General features: G+C 35.7%; 3 protein-coding genes across 3 annotated transcripts; 1 reads left to right on the top strand and 2 right to left on the bottom strand.

The window, feature by feature from the left end:
• Positions 1–1,184: 1,184 nt before the first annotated feature.
• On the bottom strand, positions 1,185–9,371 carry LOC127988433 (protein SEC13 homolog). The gene is made up of 9 exons (XM_052591191.1): positions 9,205–9,371; positions 8,153–8,197; positions 7,958–8,073; positions 7,687–7,838; positions 7,465–7,598; positions 5,242–5,375; positions 4,786–4,906; positions 4,396–4,542; positions 1,185–1,639 (listed from the first exon to the last, which is right to left on the bottom strand). The coding sequence occupies exons 1-9, from the start codon at positions 9,205–9,207 to the stop codon at positions 1,529–1,531; spliced, it is 963 nt and encodes a 320-aa protein (XP_052447151.1). The 5' UTR covers positions 9,208–9,371; the 3' UTR covers positions 1,185–1,528.
• A 3,707-nt stretch (positions 9,372–13,078) lies between these two features.
• On the bottom strand, positions 13,079–15,228 carry LOC127988458 (60S ribosomal protein L32). Its single transcript, XM_052591219.1, has 4 exons — positions 15,095–15,228; positions 14,352–14,452; positions 13,596–13,777; positions 13,079–13,256 (listed from the first exon to the last, which is right to left on the bottom strand). The coding sequence occupies exons 2-4, from the start codon at positions 14,445–14,447 to the stop codon at positions 13,127–13,129; spliced, it is 408 nt and encodes a 135-aa protein (XP_052447179.1). The 5' UTR covers positions 14,448–14,452; positions 15,095–15,228; the 3' UTR covers positions 13,079–13,126.
• A 1,667-nt stretch (positions 15,229–16,895) lies between these two features.
• Positions 16,896–22,393, top strand: LOC127986807 (protein SSUH2 homolog). Its single transcript, XM_052589042.1, has 13 exons — positions 16,896–17,148; positions 17,458–17,504; positions 17,761–17,838; positions 17,936–18,005; positions 19,284–19,413; positions 19,493–19,553; positions 19,639–19,757; positions 19,855–19,917; positions 20,005–20,084; positions 20,274–20,366; positions 20,469–20,574; positions 21,171–21,278; positions 21,724–22,393. The coding sequence occupies exons 1-13, from the start codon at positions 17,126–17,128 to the stop codon at positions 21,865–21,867; spliced, it is 1,122 nt and encodes a 373-aa protein (XP_052445002.1). The 5' UTR covers positions 16,896–17,125; the 3' UTR covers positions 21,868–22,393.
• Positions 22,394–26,309: the final 3,916 nt, after the last annotated feature.

Raw genomic sequence — 26,309 nt, 5'->3', positions numbered from 1 at the left:
TGGCATAATTTAATATGACAGTAATAGAAACAACTGCCATAGCACGTTCACGCTGGATGTTTAGATCGCATGTTTATTTGACAGATTTTGCAGGTGATGCCAACCGTTTCACTCATGGTTTGGTTGTTTTATGGTGCTCCAGGTATTGCAATTTAAAATATGTTGCAGTGTCAAAATGAAATGCTGTTTTCAACCATTTATTCCTGTGCTTTAGTGACAATTTTTAGCGACTTTATTTTTTGGAAAATTAGTGGATAATTTGTATGGATTCGTACAATTTTTATTCATATATTTTCATACAACCTTTCATGGCTACATTTGGATAGTCTTGTTTTTTTTCTTAACAATAAAACCAAAAAACCCATGTACAGATCATACTTTTGTGTAATTAGCATACACTTCACTCTTATATGTATGCGATTCATATGAAAGCTTATTTCTGCCACAGAATATAAATACAAAAGTTTTACTTTTGAGTTTTTTAGTTTTGCAAGAAATATTGCGAATTATTCTTGTAATTGCAAGATTATCTCTCACTATTTGAACTTTTTTCCCAATTGCGAATTTATATCGCCCAATTGAGAATTTATATCGCCCAATTAAAAGTTCACAAATAGCTATTCTGAATTGTAAAATCACATCTCTTTATTGTTATGAACTCATATTTCTAACCTTTTGCTATGAATTCTGGGTTTACATGTTGCGGTTAATAACTCGCAATTCTTTAACGAGACTTAAATGAAAGTGTATGATTTAAAATTTTGAGAAAAAATTTAATTATCTGAATTGTGCAATAAAATGTTGCATTCTGGTCAAAATGTACAAATAACACAAGATATTTTGAAAAATGTTGGAAACCAAATTGTGCTAATTGCACAAATTTTTGAAGGATTAAATTTTTTTTTTTTACATATTTGTATTTTATTTTACGAGGTGCCAAATTCATAGGAATTTGTACAAAGCACCACCCCTAACTCCGCCCCTAAACTTACCTCTTACACAAATCGCACAAAAACGTACAAGCAAAGTCGTACGAATTAGCCACTTCGTAAAATACATACGAATTGGAGGTGGGATATAGTTGCATATACTCACGATACATTCTTTATAACAATTACATTGTGCATAATTAAATATAAAAAAAACAATTTAATGAAATTATTAAGAAAAAGAAAACAAGTTAGTTATAGTTTAAGATATAAAACTTTATTATGCAATGGTCGCATTGGTCTTAAAGTCACTAATGTCACTGAAGTCCATTGCGCAAATTTATTTGGACCATCTTTCAACTCTATCAACTTTGTATTACTTCTCCATGAATCATTTTTTACAAATAATGCAAATCAGTTCAAACATCCTGTTTGGAAATGAAGCAATAGAGACAATCATTCATGAAAAGGTTGAAAACCAAAACAAAATTTCATATCCGCTGATATTTCATATCTGGGAGTGAGATGCACTTTTATCGTTTAAGAAAGTCTTTGAGGGCAGAACGATGTCTGATTGGAGGTGTGAGAGGAGATAGACTTCACTGCTCGTTCTGCTGGCTGTCTGTGATGGAGCTCACGGCCCCCTGGCCTTTGTTGACGTCACTGATACAAGCCCACTGTCCATCCACTGACTCCTTCCACAGGGTCACCTATGCACATAAGTCAATTTGAAGAATAGTAAATGACGTGCTTTTCAATTTCGGTTGAACAATCTCTATTAAAACACCACCAGGTTAGGCATCAAATTTACAGTTAATATCAATGTAAGTGGGTGTTTTATTTGTCATTAAACTTGAACAAAAATTTTATCATCTATTCTTGAAATAGTTCACTCAAAAAAAAAAAAATTGCTTAAATGTATTCACCCTCAGGCCATCCATGTAGACGAGTAAGTTCTTCGTCAGAACAGATTTGGATAAATTTAGCAGTGCACTGTTTGCTCATCAATGGATGCTCTAAAAAAAAGATGGACTGGAGTAGTGTGGATTACTACGATGTTTTTTATCAGTTATTTGGACTCATTCTGACGGCACCCATTCACTGCAGAGCATCCATTGATGAGTAAATTATGAAATGCTGAATTCCTTCAAATCCATTCCCATTAAGAAACAAACTCAAAATCTTGGATGGCCTGAAGCGTACTACATTTTCAGCAAGTTTTCATTTTTAGGTTAATTATTGTTTTAACGGTCTATAAGTGCTTTGAACTTCAGTTAAAAACAAATAACATTTCAAACTGTCAATTTGAATCAATTAATTAAACTTCATATATACAAAAGCAAAAATAATATGCCATTAAAATAAATGTGGGTAATCTACTTGTTATTACAATATATTGGGGGATAAGATTAATAGTTTTTCAATATTTCATATATATTTTTACCTATACTGATTTTAGTTCTTTATGCATGTTGAATTGTATTTGCTACAGTAGTTGATATGAAAATCCCTTTTAAGCAGTTTCAGAGTAAATGTATAACTTATTGTTTAAATGTTGTGGATTTTTAAAGAAATACTTTGATTCAGAAAGGGTGTGGTTAGTCAGGTTAGAGGCCACTAGGAAAAGGCAAACATGTCTTCATGTTCCAGGGACAGCGATGCAATCTTGCTCATCTAGGTGGGGTAAGATAATTTTGGCGAGCCAACAAGTTCATGAAAACACCTTCAAGAGTGACTGCGTACATATAATTAGTACAAAAAAAAAAAACATTGCCTGCTTTAGCTGCCTAGAAGCACATAGTCAGGACTGTATTTAACCTGCGCTTATTTTCAAAGCCCTTTTGCATTCTTTAACTGTCTGTTTTATAAATGCATCAGATAATGGCACCTTCGTCTGAGAGTAAATGGCTCGACCCGCCGCTCGCCATCGTGAATAATTACAAGGCACAGCATCTCACCGAAAGCACATCAACCCAGAGTCTTCATTTAAATACTGGCGACATCGAGGACCGATTCCCTCACGCTGGGTGACTTAACCTCGGTCATTAATTCCTGAACCTGAGAGAGCTTTAATAGTCAGGCACTGTAAAATGAGTAATGATGCTGCGTAAATGCAGTGCTGTAAGCTGCCCACATGCTTCAGCGGAGCATCTTCACTCCGTAATCCCACAGGACGAGAGCCAAAGACTGTCAACATAAGTTTCATGGTGAAAAGTGAATGAATTTGTCAGAGAACATTCACGGCCTGTCCTTTAGTTGGTGACGGGATGAATCATGTTTTGCGCACAGCGCCCTGGAGGACATCCAGCCTTTAGTATGAGACCATTTGTTAGCATTATTAAGAAGTGTCATGTCAGTACTACTGAGAAACTATTATGGTTTTTATTGTTATTTTACATTAATTTTAGTTAATTAACTACAATTTTAGAGAAGTTTTTTTTTTTTTTAGTAGCTAGTTTTTGTTGTTTTCTTAGGAGCTATAGTAAATTAAGTAAATTAATTTATTAGTGATATGTTTTTGTCTTTTATTTATCTATGTAGTTTCCATGAATTTGTATTTTCAGTTAAAATTTTAGTTTATTACGTTAAACAAACAAAGATTAGAAAGGTATTTTAGCAACTAGCTAAAATAAGTTAATTTTCAGTAAAATTTTATTTAAATTTCAAGTAAGTTTCTTTTTTCTTTTCTTTTCTAACCAGTTTTAGTTCTGTTTAACTGCCCGTTTTTAAGAACGGATTTAAAATGTTACATTAAAAATATGTATTATATAATAAAAGAAAAAAATACTAAGCAAGTAATATTTATTTTGGTAATTTTTTTTCCTCCATTTTTTTGACAGATGTTTTTTAATCTTATCAAGGCTGCTTTTATTTCATCTAAATTATAATAGAGTAATATTGTGAAACATTTTCACTGTTTAAAAATATCGTCTCTATTTGAATATGTTTTTAAAATGTTATTTATTTCTGTGATGGAAAGCTGAATTATCAGCATCATTACTCCAGTCTTCCAGTCTAATGATCCTTCAGAAATCATTTTAAAATGCTGATTTGCTGCTCAACAAAGATTTCTGATTATCACCAACAGTGTTGGGCAATATGCTCTATAGTCATATCATCCTAAAAGCAGCTTATATCTCTTATACTTACGACGCATGTGAATTTGCACATTTGCGAGTCAGAACTCGTCATGACTTATCTAAACACCTCTGATTGTATATATATATATTTTTTTTTTATATATATTTTTTTTTTTAGTGAGTATATGTATTTTATGAAGTATATCTTTATTGTATAATTTTTTGTTTTTATTTTAAACATTTTGAATGTCATTTTATTAATTTGGTTGAGTGAAAAACCCATTTTAAGTAGTTTGAGGGTAAATACATCATTTTAATTCCTGATCAACCACTTCTTTAGATCCAGACTCTGGGGTGGTACTGGAAAGCTATAACGGAGCACATACTTTGTTGTCCCCTCCTGACACGGCCAGGATGTTTCCTGTGATGGACCAGCTCACGTGCCACACCACATCATTGAATTTGTGGAGAAGTTTGGCCGTCCAGGTGTTGCCGGCTGGGTCGTCACACGTCCAGATAAACACACGACCATCCTGTAGTGCGATATAACAATATGAGACATTTATGCACATTCCAGATGCTGTTATCCACATCTTACATAGATTACATGCATTACTAAGGAATCAAACACATGGCTTTGCCATGAATATATATCATTTTTAGTTTAGAATAAAAATAAACTTATTCAATTTAATTTAATTTAACTATAATGTACTAATTATTGTTCACAGTGGCATACAGTACAATATTTAGAGTAAGCTCTTGGCTGTGATCACCTGTGAGCAGCTGGCGATTGTGCTGGTCGGGAGACCAATGGAAGGAGCCCAGCCAACATCTCTCACCCAATCACTGTGCGCCTCCAGCTTCTGGTCCTCTTTCCACTGGCCGTCCTCTTCCCTGGGAAAAAAAACTGGATTGTCAACAAACTGTCTTAATTCAGAGATATTTGCAGGGTGATTTATCACTTCAAATATCATTGGCTCAATAAGAATCTAGCATGTTATCATATTTGGAAATGGAGAACACACACACACAGGCAAACCAAAGTATGGAAAGATTAGGATTCATAATGTTTATATATATTACTTTCCAGAATAAATATAATATTTTATTTCCATTAATTTTTTTCTATTTAATTCTGTATGGGTCTATTGGTGTCCAAGTGTGAGAGTAAAAGCTGCCAGCAGGTGCTCGTCACTGTACTCTCTAAAACAAGGGCTGCCCTCACTCACTTCCACAGCTTGACCAGATTGTCACAGCCTCCAGACACAAATCTCTTGATGTAGCTGGGCTTCTGTCCTGTTGGCTGCTCAATAAGACTCCCTGGGACAACAGCTGGGGCCCAACTCACAGCGTTACAGCCGATCTGCCCGAGAGAAGAGGGAAACCATTAAAGAAATAACTCAAATAACAGGATGCAGCACAACAAACAAGGCCAGTCTTGTATGAAATCTACTACACTCGGCTGAAGCCTCTTTATTGCATGTCTATAAAGTCTTTAAAGACTTCTTGTCCAATCAGCACTGATGAATATTCAAACAAATCATAATAATAGTAATTGGTAACACTTTATTTTTAAGTATCCTTGTTACACGTTACATGTACTTACTATTATAATACCAAGAAATTATGGATAATTACATTCAAACCCTAATCCTAAAGTAAGTACATGTAGTTTATTCATATTACTAAGTACTTAAATGTATGATTACACTGTAACAGGGACACCTTCAAATAAAGTGTAACCAAAAGTGTCTCTTGCATCATCAAGATTTCACTATAAAATCTCAAGGTATAAAGTTTTCTAAATTCAAGTTTAAGGTTTTTGCACATTTTTTCACTTTCATCATCGTCACTCACAGAAACCTTGCACACCAGAGACAAAATTCTTGTGACGGATGCGAAAAATGCTGAAAATCGAACCCGATACAAATGTTTTTATGACGGATGAAAAGTTTCGGAAACAGTGTAATTTTATTTATTTTTTTATGGTTTGAAAACTTCAGACTCAGTGTGCAAAAACCTTACATGTTTCAATTAAGTATAATAGTAATAATAACATAGTAAGTTATTACATAGTAATAAAACCATAACTGCTCATTTCTGAACATTTATTTATCATTGAGAACTTTTTAATCTGATACAATATGCTTTTAGTTGAAAAGTATGAAGCTATGATTGTTTTATAAGCTCACATTCCAGCGGGTCAAAATGGACCCGGGAATGCATATGCATATATAATGTATGTATGTATGTATGCATGTACACACACACACACACAAACACACACACAAACACACATATATACACAATTTAATTAAGCAAAGTTCATATAAATTTTTAAGTTATTTTGTTAAATATAGTAATAACATGGTAAAAACATACAAAAACTTTAAATCTTCGAACTTGTATACATTAAATGAGAAGTTTTTGATCAGACACAATCTGGTTTTAGTCTATTACAGTTATACAAGCTATCAGAATGCATTTAGGAGGTTTTTCTAAATAATAATAACTCGATTAAAAAAATTAATCTAATTAATTAGAGGCTTTGTAATTAATTAATCGAAATTAATCGCATTTTAATCGCATATAAATATTTGACCTGAGAACAGTGAGAAGTATTTTTTTTTTCACATGGATTTATAGTATACCATTGAATAATGACTGAATACATAATCAACAAAATATTGTTTATTTTTGTTCAACCAAGTCTAGCAGACCAGTGCAATTTTTGCCATGAAGTGTAGCAATAGCATATTTAGAAACAGTTTAGAAATAGTACATTTCAGAAATTCAGGAAGCTTATAGGTGCTGGAACCTTCTGTAAAGTGTTTTTTTTTTTTTAAGTAAAACACAATACTGTCAATTACATTCAGAACATTGGAAACACTGACTATTAGAAAACATCTCTCTGTTGCTTCAGAGGCCATAACATACTAAGTCCAACTCTCAATAACCTTGGCCCAAACACTAAAGAGTTCAACATAAACTGTTGCACCAACAAAATAATACATAGTTCAACATAAAGTGTAAAGTCCACGCTAGCTGCTATATGTTTTGCGTTGAGGTGATACTTGAGGCTCGATGTGCTGCAGTGATATGCGAACGCTAGTTGGTGCTTCAGTATAATCGGTCCCGCCGAAACTCATCCAGTGAGAAACGTTCCGCGGTGCAAAAATAAGTTATTAAAAATGCGGGAAATTTTTTTCTGTAATTAATTAATCTTAGTTAACGCGTTATTTTTTGTGTAATTAATTAATCTCAATTAACGCGTTAAAGTCCCGGCCCTAATAATAACAGTAATAACGACAACAATAAATTTAATTACACACATTTATATAAAATCTAAAACTTATGTGTATATAGTAGTAATAGTAATAATCAAATAATGATTAGATCCCTGAAGAGGTGTATTTTAAGATATTATGGCCGTACATCAAGGCTAAACTCACTGTATGTGCGTTGTTGATCTTCTTAACATCCCAGTGTCCATCTCCGGAGCAGGTCAGCACAGAAATGGCACCGTCTGAGCTGCCACAGGCCAGAAACAAGCCGAAGTCATGCGGCCCCCAGCAAACGGAGTTCACTGCGGGAGAACAAACGTGTGATTGTCCGCATCGGGATGCACTTCTGTGTGCCAGTGTTTGATACGGGAGTCAAAAGCGTGATGTTACCGGACGAGTCGTGGCCGGTGTATTCATACATCTTGTCCCAGGTGCCGTTCTCCTCCTTCCAGATGATCACCTTCCTGTCGTAGGAGCAGGATGCCAGGATGTTGCCGTACATGGGGTGAGCCCAGGCCACCTGCCACACCGGACCCTCGTGACTGCCCAGAGACATAGAAACAATTGAACTAGATATCTGTCATAAGCTCATCTATTTACTATGGCTTTGAATTCCTCAGGTAATGAATCATTCTTTGAAGCCCTAGTTTGATGCACTCACCCCCTCAGATCAGCCACGAGGATCTGGCCTCCGTTCTTGACGTCAAAGATCTTCACAGAGCGATCGGAGGAGCAGGTGGCCAGTCTGGTGCCGTAATAGTCCATCTGAGCATCATGCTGAAAACAGGAGGATAAAACAGGGTTAAAACACTAGGAAAGATGCAGATGCAGTAGAGGGAAAGGAGGAGACACTCACGATCATGTCCTCATGTGAGGTGTCCACTGTGTTGATGACGGAAACCTGAAAGACACAAGACCACAGCCGTGCTCGTTACAAAGTTATTAACAGATTTTAGTGTGTTTTATACATTTAGTATGTGTCAGATTTAACTGACATTAGTAGAACTGGTGATATTATCATGCATTATCTGAATATATTTCAATAAACAAAGTCATGTTTAAAAGGTATATGCCACTAATCAATCATTTTAAAACCTCATTATTAATATTTAATAATTATTCATCATGTAATTAACTAAACTCAAATGACAAATACTAGTATATGCCATGATGCATTCATTACAATATATATTTAAATATAATGCAAAAATAAGTAATTTATTTTACTAGTTTTTCTGCACATACTGCCATATGCAAACACTTATTTGTTTGTTTGTTTTATTCATAAAGCAATCAACTAAATTAAATATTTAAATCGATTGACAACACTAAATATTACACAAAAATATAAGCCTTGAAGTAATTTATTATTTTCCTGCAAATACTGATATGTGTGATTATTTACTTGTTCATTTATTTGATAATTTATTGCGTAATTAACAGATTTTTGTAATCAACTGACAGAATTGTATAATATAATACAAAAACTTAATATACAAAAACTATATATAAAATGATACCCAGGCCAAAAACAGAGCAAGGTATTTTAATTTGACAGGTCATTAAACTTATCTTGTGATTTATATTTATATATATATATATTTATATATATATATATATATATATATATATATATATATATATATATATATATATAAACTCGGATCATTTTATATAACCAGAGCTGTTTTATTAAGATAATATAACCACAACTACACAACAAAAAGTTGGTTTCAAAAAAAGTTTTGATATCTAAAAATGCGTTTTATTTTCGATCAGGTCACTAACTTACTGTAAAACTACAGAATGTGGATTTGTTTAGATGTTTCCATTCATCAGCTCAACAACTACCGGGTTTAAACAAATATCTGAGAAGAATCAAAGCCCAGTCAATAATGCACCGCTCACCATGTTTGATTATATCGCTCTGACAGGCAGCTTCGCCGCTGAACTCTTCAGAAAGTGTCCTGTTTGCTCTTCAGAGCTCCAGAAATGAATTTACTGATAATATTTCCGACGTGGCAGAGAGCGCTCAGAGCGGACGGTGTCCTCGTCGCCAAACGCTCCGGGTGGAACCAAATAAAGGTTCCGCTTCATGTTTCCCTTCCGCGCCCTGCATTTCACACTGATTCCAGCAGAAGACAGCAAAGCGTGGTCAAATGTTTATATATCGCTCATGTCCAGTGTCCAGCCAGGCGCTATGATCTTCGTCAAGTTCAACTTTCTGTATGATTTTTTTTTTACTGCGCCAATGTCACCTTTTTACATTTCCAATCTTTTGGGAAAAAATGTTTGAGACTCATGACTCAAACATAGGCTAATGACAAAGCAACGGCCTAAAAACATTTTATATCTGAATAATTTTCAGATTCATACTATAACATGCTTAAGAAACCAATGATAAGCTTCTACTAAATATAATGTAGAAACTATAAAATAGAAACTTACATTTTCTGTAAAGCTGGAGAACGCACATTGACATCATTGACTGAAAACTTTCACGATTCCTTCAGAATTCAGTTCTAATTTGTTGTTTTCAAACGGTTTTGCTATGTAAGATTTGAATTGCTTGCTATCAGTTGTGCTATATCTGGGTAGTATTAATTTACTATAGTAAAACCATGTTTTGGACATGCACTATTAGTGCTGAATAGATATAGGCTACATACAAATTGTAGTCTGTTACTGATTAAAGATTATGTTATGAAAACTGTAGTTAATTACGTAATCTAGGTTTTGCATTTTAAGTAATGCATTTTGACTACTTTTTAGGTTACATTTTACTTTTAGCATTTTAAAATAATTTAAAATGTAGTGTTCCTGTAACTCAAGTCGTAGAGCAAGGTTGGGGGTTCGATTCCCTGGGAACACATGATAGGTAAAAATTGATAGCCTGAATGCCGTCTGCTAAATGCATCAATTTAATTTAATTTTAAAATGTACTGTACTCTAATCACAAGTACTGAACTTAATTTTTGAAATTGCTACCCTGACTACCCTGGGACATGGGCATCGCAGAACTGCCACCTTCATCTCAAGATTCAAGAATTTAATTCATCATATACACAATTATAAAGAGCATATATAACCAGCAGTGAAATGTAAGGTATCTGCAGGTATCAAGGTGATACCTTTTTTTGGATCTTTAGTCATAGCTGTTGTATTGCGTAGAAGGTTTGAGCCTCACAGTCAATGACTGTACAGTCGAGGTCAAAAGTTTACATACACCTTGCAGAATCTGCAAAATGTTACTTATTTTCCCAAAATAAGGGATCAGGAAATGACTGAACAAAAATGACTAATGTTAGATTAAAAAAATCAAGTTTGTCTAGCTATGAGATGAGGCAGATGGCGGATGTTTTTTCACAGTCAGCACACTTGTGATCTATAGAGGTGATGAATACAGTGACGATGGTGACATGAGCTGGAAGGTGCGGCGTTCCTCTGTGAAATGTCTGGAGGCGATAATCAGCAGCCGCTTGGATCTGACGGTGGAGCTCTACGGATCCATAAGCCCAACATTGGTGTCCTGCTTCAAAGAACGTGAGGAGAATGTTAAAACTGACATTTTCTCAGACTGCGTGGCTTTGCTCAGACAGACCAGACACCCTTGTGGTCCCACTTTGGGCACGGAGGGTAAAAGGGAGCCTGCAATTTGTCTCTTAAAGAAACCTACTAATGCAGGAAAAAAATAGTTGGCCTACTTCTGTTTGCAGGTTATTGATCTAGCTTAGATGTAGCATCCAGTGCATATCTCCTAAAAACAGCTCTCACAGGTACCGACCATTGTAAAAGCCTTACACCAGCAGCTAAAGGAGAAAAGCTTGAGATGTATGCAAGGCTGCTTCAGTCTTTTGACAGAGATGGCCAATGTACTGCCTGGTTAACTAGCAGAACACATACCAGCCCTCATTCCAGGTCTGATTAAAAGAGATTTAGCATAAATGCTATGCTAACACAAAGCACTGAGTTACCAATAGTAAGCTGAAGCCACGTTTGAATCTTGAGATTAAGGACAAACTGATTTGGAAGTTTGTTTTGACGTGTCCAGTGTAAACAGCTTCAAATTGTTGAAGCATAGTCATCACAACTCTGGTACACTTGGTTTGATTGAAACAAAAAACTATATTTATTTTTCTTCGAGGGTCTCCTCATTCTCTCAGTACAGTTGAAAGTGCAGTGAAGTTCATATAGGTAAATGCATGGTAGATACTATCTTAAATCCTTGAATTAACTGCCTAGTTTGTAATTCTGCTATTAGGCGGTTTCCTGAAAATAGTCCAGGATCCTGACCTCAATGTCCAGGTTCAATAATTAATTCAGCCGCCACCAAAAATCAGAAGATACCTTGTCAGAGGTACAAAGCACAATAAACATGGCATATACAACAATGTTATTGGAAACACTGATAAACAAAAACATTAAAAGGAATTAAAATTCTTTGGTAAATTTGTCTGAAACTTAAATTACGGCACATTTAATCACATCTCAAGTCGAGATGGGCCTCTTCAAGCAGACAGTAGATGAAGGGTTGGACGTCTCCAATGTATGGACACCCTGCTGGACATATTTTAATTTCTGAAACATGTACAGAAAATGCACTAACTTTAATGTCAGTGCATTTTCATTGTGGTTCTGGTAGAATGGATAACATTATGCTTACATGTCCAATACATTACATTGGATTGAAATCTGTGTGTGTGTGTGTATATATATATATATATATATATATATATATATATATATATATTCAAGTTTAAATTTACTGTAAAGAAAATGTATTGTACTATTTTTCTATAAAATAAATATTTAATTAAATGTTTTAATCCAAAATTGCTATAAAATGAAGCCTTATGTCTCCATAAATTGTGTTCCAAATTTTAAGTTAATCTAAAAAAAATATTGGGTATATGGAGGTTCCTATTCAATTTCGTTTAGGTGTTATACCAGTCACCAGGTGCAATACAAACCCCAATTAATTATATTTTTTCTATCGCAACGGTTTCAATTTCGGTTTCAACGTAATGTCCGACAAAAAAAAAAAAAAAAAACACAGTATGGAATTCTATGATTCAGACCTTCCCAAAAAAAATTTTTGTTGTCAAGATTAGGAAGTTTTGATCCTAAAAAACCAGAATACATTTGGAATAGAACACCTCCCACTAAAGGAAGAGCCCGCTAAAAGATTGCAAAGTACGATTTAATTGGTAATGGGAGAGGATTTATTAACGGCTGTTCAATACCTACTCAGGGGGAGTGTATGTAATATTGAATCCCACCCAGGGCTGTAAGGACATATTTAAGCATCCGACTCCGTTCCTTCATCAGGCAATTACTTTCCAGGTAGCATTTACGCACAAAGGAATATCCAAAAACAAATGAGCTTGAGGTAGCATAAGTTTAACGATCAACAACGATTCAGTGAGAGCCAAGGGAATATTACTGTGACACTAATTTCTCGCTTGGAAATGTACAATACTTTTATCCAACTGCAGCTTCTAGATGCTGTTTTTATTTTTCACTCAAAAAAAACCAAACGCATAGGATTGTGATAACACACAAAAAAAAAAACACCACACTGGTGTTGCCTTTAAATCAATCAGATCTCTCAGCAGACAGGATGTGACTCGGTCGGTAATGTCACATGCCTCCTTATCTCTGCATCCTTGCCCACAGAGACATTTTCAGCTTTTGGATGCGTGACAGATTGGAGACATTCAAAGCGAGCAGTGAACAGGGTTGCAAACCTCATACCTTCACTAGAAATAACAAAACACAAGAGTAGTTGACACTTTTTCCACTTTATTGTAAAGACCAGAAGATAACCAGATTATTCGTTCTCCTCGCTGCGGAGTCTGGCGTTGGGGTTTGTGACCTTAATGGCCAACTGAGCGGCCCTCTCCACAATGATCTTCCTGTTCTTTGAAGAAACGTTGTGGGCGATCTCAGCACAATGGGACCTAACAGAGGAAAAATGACCATGAGTTAAACACTACATTAAATAAGCAAACACAGCATTCGTCATTGAAACTCAAGTCATCCGTTCACACAGACTTAACCTAGCTCTATTCATTAGAGGAGACCCAGACACAAGCGCTAGTCACTTGTAGCAGACCATCTTCCACCTGCTGGCTATGACAAGAGCTAGAGGTGGAACGGGCATTTCCTCCGCCGTGATATTTCTCCGAATACAACACCTGAGATGTATGATCAGAGAGATACTGACAGTCCAAACCGCTCTAAACTACTCCGATCTAGTGACACAGACCACCGCATTAAAACATACACCGGGTGCTTACTTGTTACTCATCATGAGGACTTCAAGTTCCTTCACATTGTGGACCAAGAACTTCCTGAATCCGGAGGGCAGCATGTGTTTGGTCTTCTTGTTACTCCCATAACCGATGTTGGGCATCAACATCTGCCCCTTGAAGCGCCGGCGCACTCTGTTGTCAATACCTCTGGGCTTCCTCCAGTTTTTCTGCAGAGAGGTCATTCATATTAGATCAAGGATGTGATTGAAAGCTAAATTTACGCTCCATGTTTTGACTAGCAATTGTGGAAAATAACTGCACTCACAAAAAAAGGAAACATGTGGCTGAAAGCACAAAATACTGTAGGACTTGAAACTAAAATCAGGTGTTCCTAATTACTACACATTTAAGTAAAAATAAATAAGTTAACACGAAATAAAACCAATGTTTTTAGACACTAGGTGGTCAAAATTAAACATGCATGGAACATTTTTTCACAAGATCTGTAGTAGCATGCACTTCAGCAACATACCAGCTTCTGTAGATATGCGTTTTTGTGAAAAACAAAAATGGAAACTACTAAAAATAACAATAAAAAGCGCTTTCCACAGAGTTTAACCCAGGGCATACTAGTAAAACAGGTTTCAGAGATGCATGATTTTAATAAGAGGAATATGCTTTTGATCCTATCATCTCCTAAGATTAAAAACTTGAAATGACTTGCTAAAATGCGTTTAGAAAAGAAGAGTGCATCTTAATTTGAATCTGAAATTAATGTCTTCAACTTCTCGATATTCGTACCTTGATCTTGACATAGCGGTCGGACTGATGTCTGATGAACTTCTTGGTCCTTTTCTTGAGGATTTTAGGTCTGGTGAGGGGTCGGAGTTGAACCATGATGCCTACGGAGCCAACATGCAGAAAAGAAAGAGACGCTGAGTTTAAAATAATATACACTTACACATTTAAGAAAGTCTCAAGTCATTCTATATACACAGTCAAGACATACTTTGACATGAAACGTTAGCATGAACATTAGCAATGTTAGCCAGCCGGTAAAACCTTCACCAAAGACCTTTTATAATCAACAAAAACGAGCAAATTAAATAATGCGATGAAATCGGAATAAATGAATAAGCGTAACGCACTTTTATAGTTTAGGCTACGATAGAAATGTGAAGTTTAAACGCTAACCGGCGCATCATGTAAAACACATGCCACAAGCACTAAAAACTAAATGTTACATTAGGCGTCTGAAAGTCTAAGTCATCTAGTTTAAGTGTAAAAGGTCTCTTTTGTGGTGTTAAAGCGCGCGGAGAGGTGTTTAACATGTATTTGTGTCTTCATCTTGACAGACATCACAGCGATGGCCGCCGTGTACAACCCGTGTGAAGGTGTAAACAAACATCGCTTATTCTTTCACTCCCCGAGCCTCAATATCATCACGATTAAACAGGGTGAACACTAACGAGGCGCCATGGACTGAAAACATGTTTATTTCATTAACAATATTAAAGGATGAATCGAGATTAGACTCCGCTCACCGTTGGGCCTGCCTCTACCGAAGACAGTCCGAAGAAGAGAAGGAAGTGACGCAGCGACGCTCTGGAAATATCACCCGGCAGCGGAAGTCAGAGATCCTGCTCCGGAGATCTGGCCCTCCACAACATTTTGTTTATGTATATATAAAAAAAAAAACGATGTACGTTGCATATTATATATAGCCTCAACTATATACAGCAAGAAGAAATGAAAAAAATAAAAATAAAAAAATATATATATACATATACATATATATATATATATATATATATATATATATATATATATATATATATATATATATATATATATATACACACACACACACACACACACACACACACACACACACACACACACACACACACATATATATATATATATATATATATATATATAGGTGCTTTTCATTCTTGGTCATATGTATTCGTTTTTTAATTATGATATTTAATAATACAATTTAGAATTTATGAGGTTAATAATCTTAATGAGTATTTAATTGTTTTTTAATAAATATAAATATTTTAATTATAATTTTTATATTTTAATTTTATCAATACATTACAGTCACTAAAAAGTCTCTTGTTAACATAACCCGATTATTCCATAAAATAAATAAATACATGATAAAAGTATTTCTCAGTAGTGCCCCTAACTATGAAGATGATGATAACTAGAGGCTTATTACACTCCACCTGGGTGCACACTAGTGTGCATCTGGCGCGTTAAAGTCTGTTGAAGTCTGATTGGCTGTCAATGATTCTCATAAATATGTGAACACCCCCTTCTAATAAAGGGGTTTGAATAGCGTTAGTAAAGTGACAACAAATGCTTGTCATACAATGACAGCCCGTCAAGTGTCCCCCTTTCTATTTGTCCTTGAATATCGAGACAAAATATCTGAACTATTAATAATAGTAATGAAAATAAATTGATCATGCTTTTATAAAACATTCTATCTAAGTGAAAACTGTCATTACTGTAAAACAATATGACAGCAACTGGTTTATTTGATAAGAAAACACTATAAGCACACTGTATCTCTATTGTATGGTAGGTCAGTATCAACTTGAAATACAATATTCAGAAAGTGGACGTCCTTGGTGAACAGATTTTAGAATGATAATTAAAATGTAACAGTTATAATTCTCATATTTAAATTTAATTAAATGTATGCATTTAGCAGACGCTTACAGCGACTTACAGTGCATTCAGGCTAACATTTTTTACCTAACATGTGCTCCCTGGTAATCAAACCCACAACCTTGTGCTGCTAATTCAATCCTCTACCACTTGAGCCAGAGCCACAGGAACATAATATTTATCGTTATATTAATCATTCTCGGCGTGGATGGGCCTTTATTTACTTTACTGCACCAGAGCACAGAACATTGTATCCCATGATGCAATGCACTCAAACACTGATATCTGATATTATTAGATCTCACTAGATTAAGAAAGTAATAAGGTCATCTGAGTTCTGCTGTTTTAAATGTCCATCATTGCACATGCTAATTTAAGAAAGTTAGTATTTGTTATTTTGAAGCCTGTCAGAGACACAGGGTCATTGAATGCAGCCCTAACTTTTAGGGTGACACCGTTGAGTACATCTGTGTTAAACTGAAGCTAATTAATTAATAGTCGCCTAAAAAATGAACAGCTGCTGTTTGTTCTCTATGAGAGGGCATCATAAACATGAAAGATGGTCATATTTTATTTCTCTAGGCGACTTCCTCATTTAAATTCCTCAATTTTAATTATTCAAAAGTTATCTGCGAAACACGGCTATATGCAAAACATCTTCTCATTCTCCACACGAAAGGTTTTAGTTCGCAAATTATTATTAAACTAAGTAAACAGCCTACACAGCTTAATAATATGTATTATATTACAGCATGTGATAGTGGCGTGAATATTTCTGTACTGGTGTGATCTCTGAATTCGTTTCATATCATGAGATCTTCTCAGGTTGCTGTTTTTTTCTGTCTTCCGTCACTTCTCACAAAACGAAAGTGCACAACTCGATAGCAAGGATGGACAGGACGCATTTGCTGAGGTACGTTTGGCAAAAATAAACTAAAATATGAAGGGAAACCCCCTTAAAACAACGCCAATGCTGATTTTTTTAATGTTGTTGCTGGAAATCGCCAGTTGTTTCAATAAATACCACAAACGCAACAACGTGTAATAACTTTAAACCTCGTAGCCTACACCGCGATAAAAGATGACGAACTAAGCCTCCAGTATCTACATAAGGACTTTTTATGGACAAAAAGTGTTCATTTTAGTGTCTCTTTCTTTCTTTCTCACGGCTGAAGCCTGTGGTGTCGACTGTAATAACAATAACACTGTTTTGTTTTCCTAGTGACCAGGATGAAGCTGCTCCATCGTGTCCTGCTGGATCTCACGCAGGTAATTATACAATTATTAACAAGAGATGACCTCAAATATCACTTAACCTCTAGCAGTTCACTTTCAAGTCTATACAAGTGACATATTTGCATATTCAGACAGAAGAGGCTGCACTTTAAAATAGTTCATCTCATCTCCAGTCAGCACTTTTTAGAGGAACACGTTTCCTGTCCCTTTCTACTGCGTCCTCGTAGCATGCTGAAAAATAAAAGAGGAGATAGTGAGTTGAAATAGATGTGTGATGTGCATTATTCAGATCCGAGGGATGGGGCGACGGCTCCTCCTGCAGATTCGATGCCCGTGGTTCCTGGATACGAGAGTTTGGGGCCTAACGGTGAGAAGAGCTGCAGTAGCTTCGGCTGAAACAATGAGGAAAGTATTGAACGTGATAGTGATTTTATTGTATTTTTTTATATATATTGCATCCACAGTTATTCCACCATCAGATTTCGGATCGGCGCAACCACCAGCCCCATCCAGAGCTCCAGAAAGACGCTTTGAGTAAGACCTCCAGCACTTATAATCAATAAAACAGCTCATCTAAAACCATCTCAGCGGTAAAATACATAGACTGAGCATCAGTTATAAACCTAGTACATGTTCCTTGCTTTCTTTCCTGGTTATATTAAGACTAAAATACTTCATTAAGTGGAAAATAGAAAGAAATTTGACAAATTTTTCCTGATGAATAACCTATAATAATCCCTATAATTTGTCTAGTTTTGTATTATTTATTTATTTATTTTCTGCTTTGCCTAACTGGTTTTCTTGTCATGATCTGGATTTATTTTATCAACATCACCCTGTTTCTGAGTCACTGTACACTAGACTCGTAGGAAATAAACATTGAAACAATAATCAACATAGTGTTTAACTAGTGTTGGGGGCAGCTGTGGCCTAATGTGTACGCTTCTCACTGCTGTGTGTGTGCACTTGGATGGGTTAAATGCAGAGCACCAATTCAGAGTGTGGGTTACCATACATGGCAAATGTCACGACTTTCACTTTCAACTCCACCCTATTTCTGAGTAATTGTACACTAGACTCATAGGAAATAAACATTGAACCAATAATTAACATAGTTTTTAGCAGCACGTTAGCAGCACAAAAGGTCATGGGTTCAATTCCCAGGGAACACACTTACTGGTAAAAAAAATAAAATAAAAAAGAAGTACTGTAAAACGGATTATAGCTTGAATGCACTGTAAGTCGCTTTGGATAAAAGCGTCTGCCAAATTGCATAAATGTAAATAGATAAATAAATAATAGTATTATATTATTATAATAAATTAATTATAATAAATAAAAAATTAAGAAGAAAAAAAAGAAGAAATCAATAAATAAATACAAAATAAATAGGTTGCAGAAATAAATAAATGTACTAAATTATTACATGATCTTTTTTCGTATGCAATTTTTTTTGTGCCGTATACACATCCGTGTTATTTTAGTGTCATTGATGTTATCATAGTTTTTAATTTTATATATATATATATATATATATATATATATATATATATATATATATATATCCATGTTTATGCTTTATTAATTTTTTAGTATTTTTTATATAAGTTTTATTTTTGAAAGTTTAGTACTTCAGCTTAAACTAAACAAAAATAAGACATGTTTATTTGGCAACTCACTGAAATAAAATAATGCTTATTTTTTAAGTTATGATACTGTTCTTTAAACATACTAAATTTAATTTGCTACAGTGGTTCATTCATTCATGCATGCTTGCAGTTTCATTCATGAGTATGTTGTAAACGTCCTCAGCATTCCTGCCATCACTGAAGAACTCGCTCAGGAGGCCTTCATAAAATACGCCAGCAGCAAATGCTGTTACAGCTCGAAACCAGCCAAAGAGATGGTGTTCACAGACCTGCAGTCGCTCAACACATACCGGGTGAGCAGCAGCATTCACATCCAGCACATCCAGCTGTATACAGCAGCCATATAACTTGGATCCCTGTTTCTCCTAACAGTACCGGTTGGAGACTTTTACCGAGTCCAGAACAACAGAATGGGACAGTGAACCATACAATGGTGACTAAAGTCATTCTTAACCATATATAATCCTAAAATGAAGTTAAATTGCTTGTTTAAATATGTATGTCCCTTCATTTATCAGGTCAGGTGGTGGATGGTTTCGGAGTGGCTCCTGCTCCGTGGAGCATCCCGGTGCCCATTCCTTCCCTCTTCCAAGACTGCGAGAAAGCCGTCCGCGTTCCTCACACGTCCACCATCAAAGTAAAACATCCTCCGGCCTTCCATTCACCAAGTTCACTGGATCTTTCCAAGATCATTCATCTTGATTCATTTTGTTGTTGTTGAATTGAAAACGCAGGGCTGTCATTCCTGCCTGAATCTGGGTAGATCTGCTTGCAGGAGATGTGTGAACTCAGGCAGGGTTAGTAGTACCACACGCATATCATCTTTAGTACTTCCTTCTGTATGTTCTGTCTGTTGTTTCATTGTAATGATTGTATTGTTACAGACTCAATGTCCGTACTGCGGTGGCCTGGGGAGAACCGGCTCCAGTCGCTGCAGTCCGTGTCAGGGCTCCGGCATGACTAGGCATGAAGTCAACCCTTTGAAATGATTCATACATTACTTCATTTAATAACTTTTTTTGAATATAGAAAAGTCTGTACAGCTTGATTTACATTTAATGAATGCTTAATTTATTTGTTAATAACTTATTTTAACACCATACCATTTTGATGGGGGGTTTGCTGGGTTTTTTATGGGTCGAAACCATTCCAGGTGTCATTCCTGTGGAGGAGTTGGTTCAACCACTTGCGAAACTTGCAAAGGGCAGGGAAAGCTCCTCTGCTTTATCAAACTTAAAATCACGTGGTGAGCAGACCCTGGCTAACACCCATTTCCCACCAAGTGCACTGTGTACAAACAAACTAAAGTACTTTTGCATTTCTCTGTTTATTTCTCCACTCTTCTTAGGAAGAACAACGTTTATGTGGCGGTGATCGACAAGGGCTCGGGCTTCCCGGTTGAGCTTCTTGATCGAATAAGTGGAGAGAAACTTCTTACTGATATGGCTCCAATGGTGAGCAAACATATCATGTTGTTTAAGAGCTATGAAGACATGCTGAACTCAAACAAAGTCCTTAAAGCACATGCATTGAAGCCTGGTTTGTTGACACACAATCTTGGCCTCTCTGATTATTTCAGTGCATGTCTATATCCATGGATTTCAATCATGGAGGCCAGTGTGAGAGAGTGTAGCCAGAGAAAGAGATAAAGTCGAATTTTAAACAAATTTCAAACAAAAACAAACATAAAATCTCTTCTTATTGAAAGAAAACAAGTTATTAATTCAATATTTGGTAATAATATACCATAACAAGAAAAGTATAAGCAATTTTTTCAGAGGCCGATCATTTTTTAAACCAAAAACACCAAACAAATAAAACAAAAGTATGTATTTTGGAAATTGTTGTACCCTGTGTGAGCAAAGTCAGCGGGTTTTAACTAGCATTTTCAGGAAAAAGCAAATCCTCTCTGGGTCAGAATGACTGGAACTCAGCCGGTTTAGAGAAAAAAATAGAAAAGGATTAAAAAGTGTAAAAAAAGCAATGAGCATTTCACAACTTGACTCTGATTGTTTGGCTGTGACTGTGAAGTTTTGACTCTTCGCTGCAGGTTTATCCAGTTGTCAGTTTTCCGGACAGCTCTGTGAACGCCGAGTCTGAAAGTGGCGTGAGGGAACATCAGGCTCAGTTCTCAACCACGTGCCGTATTCTGCAACAGGTAATTCATCTGTTAAAACAGCTCAAACACTTCTGAGGGAACACCACAAACCTGCGCTTGTCTCTTTAAGACCACATCTCCTCCTCCCACTCTTCTGAGATGAATGAAACGATTGCCTCCTGTCGTCTCAGTCCCATGGATCCTTAAAGAAACCTGATTAGAGCTTGTGATTGACCCAAAGCAGTCTGAATATTCCCATATATCCATACGAACAAGACACAAATGATGACAAAGAATAGAGAAAACCACTCACTGCTCTTTTCTTAACAACTTTATATATATTAACAAACTAACAGAAAATTCACCATACGTTATTTAGAAACTCTTTGAAGTAGTTACAGTAGTTATTTACATTTCTCTGAAAGTGTTAATAGTGAAACAGTAAGAAATGCTTTATGTGAAGAGTAACGTTATATCACATGCATGTTTTAACTTTATTTTCCAGAGGCAGACCATTGAGCTCATTCCCATCACGCGAGTGCATTATGTCTGGAAAGAGAAAACCCACATTTATTTTGTGTATGGAACCGAACACAAAGTCTACACCAAAGACTATCCTGTCAAATGCTGCTGTTGCTCCATCATTTAGGGGGATTTTTTTTTTTTTTTTCGCAGTTTATATTTTTATAGCTCATGTCTCACTTCTGTCTTTTTTCCTTGTAGAATTGTGAGAAAGTCGGAATTGCAAGATAAAACACTCGCTATCCTGACTTTTCTCGGCTTTCAAATGTAAACTTGCAGTTGCGAGAAATAAACTTGCAATTCTGATAAAAAGTGTCAAAATTGTGAGCTATAAACTCATGCTTGTAAGAAAAAAGTTATTCTGTGGTGGAAGCAATAAAAAAAGAATCTTTTCTTTTTATTTTCCTTGTATTTTGGATAAAATATTATGTTAAGGTATATTGTTTTTCTTTTTTTTCTTTCTTTTTTTTAATACAAAAATCACCATGTCTGCTCAGTTGTAACACAGAGATAATTATGAAAAAAATTGCAATACATTACACACATTTTTGCTTGGTTTTATGTTATACAGTAATTTGTATATGCATTGCTACACTATGACTAATTCTATACTGTCCTGAACTAATAAATTACCTAGAAAACTCTATACTCGATCTCATATCGTTCCAGAGCTGGGTTTTTTTTTTTTTCGCAATACACAAATTGAGATATTAGCAAAAATGGCAGCATGAGTTTCAATCCACTTTCATTGAAATTTTCTTTCTTTCTTTCTATCTTTTTCTATAATATGAGCAAATTAAGACTGACGCGGTCCATCATTGCATTTTGTGTCCCTCAGCAGTTAAAGCGGTTTTGCAACATAGCTGTATTACATAAGTTTATTTTAGAGTGCACTGTGCCTTTAAGGATTCTGTAATCTGTGAGTTGTATCAGGCCTGCTTCATTAAGTCAGGCTGCCAGAACATTACATCACGGTCCAGAATTTAGAGTTCAAAACTGAGGAAAAGCTCTCAGTAAAAAATAATGTAATTAGTTACTTTTTTAGGGAGTAACACATTATTGTGATGCATTACTTTTAAAAGTAACTTTACCCAACACTGGTATTCATTATTGAAATAATATACTTAAGTGTGAACTAAATGATAACGTAATGATTTTATCCATGAAATTGCACGCTATTTACAATCAAATGACCATGCACTCTCTTTATTATGATGAGAGACTCTCGAGCGTGCAGAGCTGAACAAAAACTGTGGCTTGGGGTTGATTCGAAGCTTGGCCACTCAGGAAATCAAGTGATGGATATTGATCTGTGCTGCAAAACACACTGAAATTAGAAACCCCTCGGGCTTCAAACACTGAAGCACTTGGAAAATATGTTTCAACAGTATCCTGTTTCTAGCAAAACCAAAGTCCCTTACTTTCGTTTCGTTCCCTTTAGCACTACCATAGAACTCGCCTAGGATAGTTATTGGCAAAGAAATTGGTATTTCATAGGCTACATGTGTTTAGGCATGTAAAATTCTGAAGATCATAAAAATATTGAAGATGACGGTTTTCTTAAAGCAGTCATGGGAGGCTAAAACAAGGCTAAATCATGGCCAAAGAATAGACTAGTCACCAATTAGAACACTATTAAACGACTACATATATAGACGTCTAATAGACAACAAAATGTCCATCCATCCAAACAAATGAATTATACAGATTTTAGTAAGAAAATTACATTTTTTTAAACTTGGCCAACTTAAGACAATTCAAAATGATTAAAATACAAAAGAAAAGTATGACCATTCAGTGTGTTAAAAAGGAGAGAAGCTCTCTGTTAAATATTGTGTGACCTCTAATGACGGAGAACAGTGCAGTCTTTTCAAATGCCTCTTTCTACAGTGGACCACCCCCGTTCATGTTGAATTTGGAAAACCCTAAAATATAACACAGATTGAGGCGGGTTCCATAAATGGCCTGGAGGGAGGGGAGGGAGACACCATGATCTTCTCAGCTGCTCTCACCGGCAGGACGTGTTGCAGCCGCCATACCACACAGTGATGCAGCTCGAAAGGATGCTCTCGTAGAGGGTGTACATGATGGGGTGCGGGGCTCTGGCTCTCCTCAGTTTGCGGAGGAAGTAGAGACACTGCTGTGCTCTCTTGGTCAGTGTTGCAGTGTTGTCGGTCCAGGAAAAGTCCTCTGTGATGTGCACACCCAACTTGGTGCTGCTCACTCTCTCCACAGTCGCACCGTTGATGGTCTGAAGTCAACAACAATCTCCTTCGTCTTCTCCACGTTCAGAGGCTCACCTCGCTCCTGAAGTTTGTCTCATTTTTGTTGATTATGAGACCCACAACAATCCTGTCATCTGCAGACTTAATAAAGAGGTTGGGGTTGTGTGACGGTGTGCAGTCATGGGTCAGCAAAGTGAAGATGAAGGGGCTCAGCACACATCCTTGGGGGACCCCAGCGTTCGGTGTGATGGTGCTGGATGTGTTGCTGCCGACCCGTACTGCCTGAGGTCTTCCAGTCAGAAAGTCCAACAGCCAGTTGCACAACGAAGTGTTGAGCCACAGCTAAACCAGTTTGTGAATGAGCTGTTTGAGGGATGATTGTGTTGAATGCTGAACTGAAGTCTATTAACAGCATTCTTACAAATGAAACCTGGCGCGGCGTGGAGCATAGAAAGCCAGACCGCATAGAAAAAGCTGCGGATTAAAAAATAAATGAATGTGGACAGGGCCTGAATAAACAATTTTTATCAAGAAAACAGACAGAAGCAGCAGTGAGTAACCCAACCCTAGCTCCGCCCCTGCATTAATTGCGTTAAATATTTTTTACGTCGTTAAATTGGAAAAATGAATTGCATGCATTAATTAATGCACTAATTTTAGCAGCACTATTAATAATATCGACGGTCTACAACCTGTCACAGTCCTTTGAGGATTAAAATGACCAATAATTTGTTTAACATGCTCATGTAACAATAAAATACCTCACCTCCTTCTTTCAGGTTCGTTTCTTGTCATTGAAAGAGTTACAAAGGCTGCTTCACATGTAACTGTTACAGAAACCTATTTCATGCAGCTCAAAGTTACTAGGTACATATGCCATTACAATAGTGTTTTTTTTTTTTTTTATATGGAAAGTATGAGTTAAGCTACTGTACTGAAATCTGTACTGAAACACTGTCTGTGGCAGCTGCATCAGTCTGTTACTAGTTCTTCTGATCTCAGTTCCAGTTTTAGTTCCTGTTTTGGTCTACGCAATAATCTGGACTGTTCATCTTTGTTTTTATGTGGTTGTCTTATATAACATAACACTGTCTGACAGGAAGCACCAAGTGTTTGTGGTAATAATACCCATCCGGGTGCCTGATAAAATCATTATAAATCAGATATTTGAATTGGCCTATAAATTATTTTACTTATTTTACTTCGCTTTGCTTGTTCACAGGTTTATCCGGAAATAATTTATTATTTATATATACAATTTTTTTATTATTATTTATTATACTCAAAAGGAGCAATTCAGAATCACTTGCTAAAATATTCCTGTGAGTCGCATCCTGAAGCAAGTGAGCAGAAACTGAACCAGCGGTCTGTGCTGCCAAATACACAGCAGAATTATGGGTAAAATCAACAAATAAACGGCTTTCCAAATGTGAATAGAGAAGATTGTGACTGTGCAGATTCATATTTGAGCAGCAGGTGGAGGCACCGCTTAAGATGTTCAAAACAAGAGTGCATATAGGCCTGTTGAATGATGTTTAAAGCTTTTCCACTTGTATAGGTTAAAATGTTAGCAATGTATGCTTGCAAATTAATCTGATGATACACATGACATATTCTGTAGATATTATTTTCTGTTACATTGACATTTTCTTATTCTCTTACAGCGTCAAACTATTGTGTTGGTTCCTCTCATGTATATTACGCAGTAGAAAATACTAGTTTGGTTTTGGGGCGAGAAAACCAAGTTCACACCACCAAATACCATTAACTTATGCAAATGACTTTGTTTTGGCAACTGAAAAAAAAAAAAAAAAACATATTTCACATTAACCCTAACTCCCTGTGTATGGGGTAAGTTGTCACAGCGGGAACCTGCTGTATACCGACCCTGATTTGAGAAGGACCCTTTTATAATCTAAAGTTAATAAAGCTACAACACTCCTAAAATTGCAATTGCAATAATGGAAAATAATGCATTTTACAGGGAAAAAAAAAATGTTATTTATATATATTCTCCCCTTCCACAAAAAAAAAATCTTAAATCAGAGAAGGAAGTCTTAAATTCATAAAGACATTAAATGTTGCATGCACTGCAAATAATTATTATCTTCTAGTGTTATTTTCTTTTATTTTTCCTTCAAATTAAGTTGAGTTTTTTTTAGCCTAGCAGATTTTATTTTTCTTGTTTTAACCATAAACTTAATTTGTATCCGTTTTCAATTAAATTGTATTTATTTATCAAAAGAAAAAATAAATACTAATGCTGAACATCAGAATATACATTTTATTTTCATATTCTAGTGGTTGGAAGCAGAGATATTGAGGCCTTTTTGTAAAATTATTT

The sequence above is a fragment of the Carassius gibelio genome, chromosome B22 (genome assembly GCF_023724105.1).
Source record: "Carassius gibelio isolate Cgi1373 ecotype wild population from Czech Republic chromosome B22, carGib1.2-hapl.c, whole genome shotgun sequence".
Lineage (NCBI taxonomy): Eukaryota > Metazoa > Chordata > Actinopteri > Cypriniformes > Cyprinidae > Carassius > Carassius gibelio.
The sequence above is the reverse complement of the archived record's forward strand: the minus strand, read 5'-3'. Positions and strand labels throughout refer to the sequence as shown.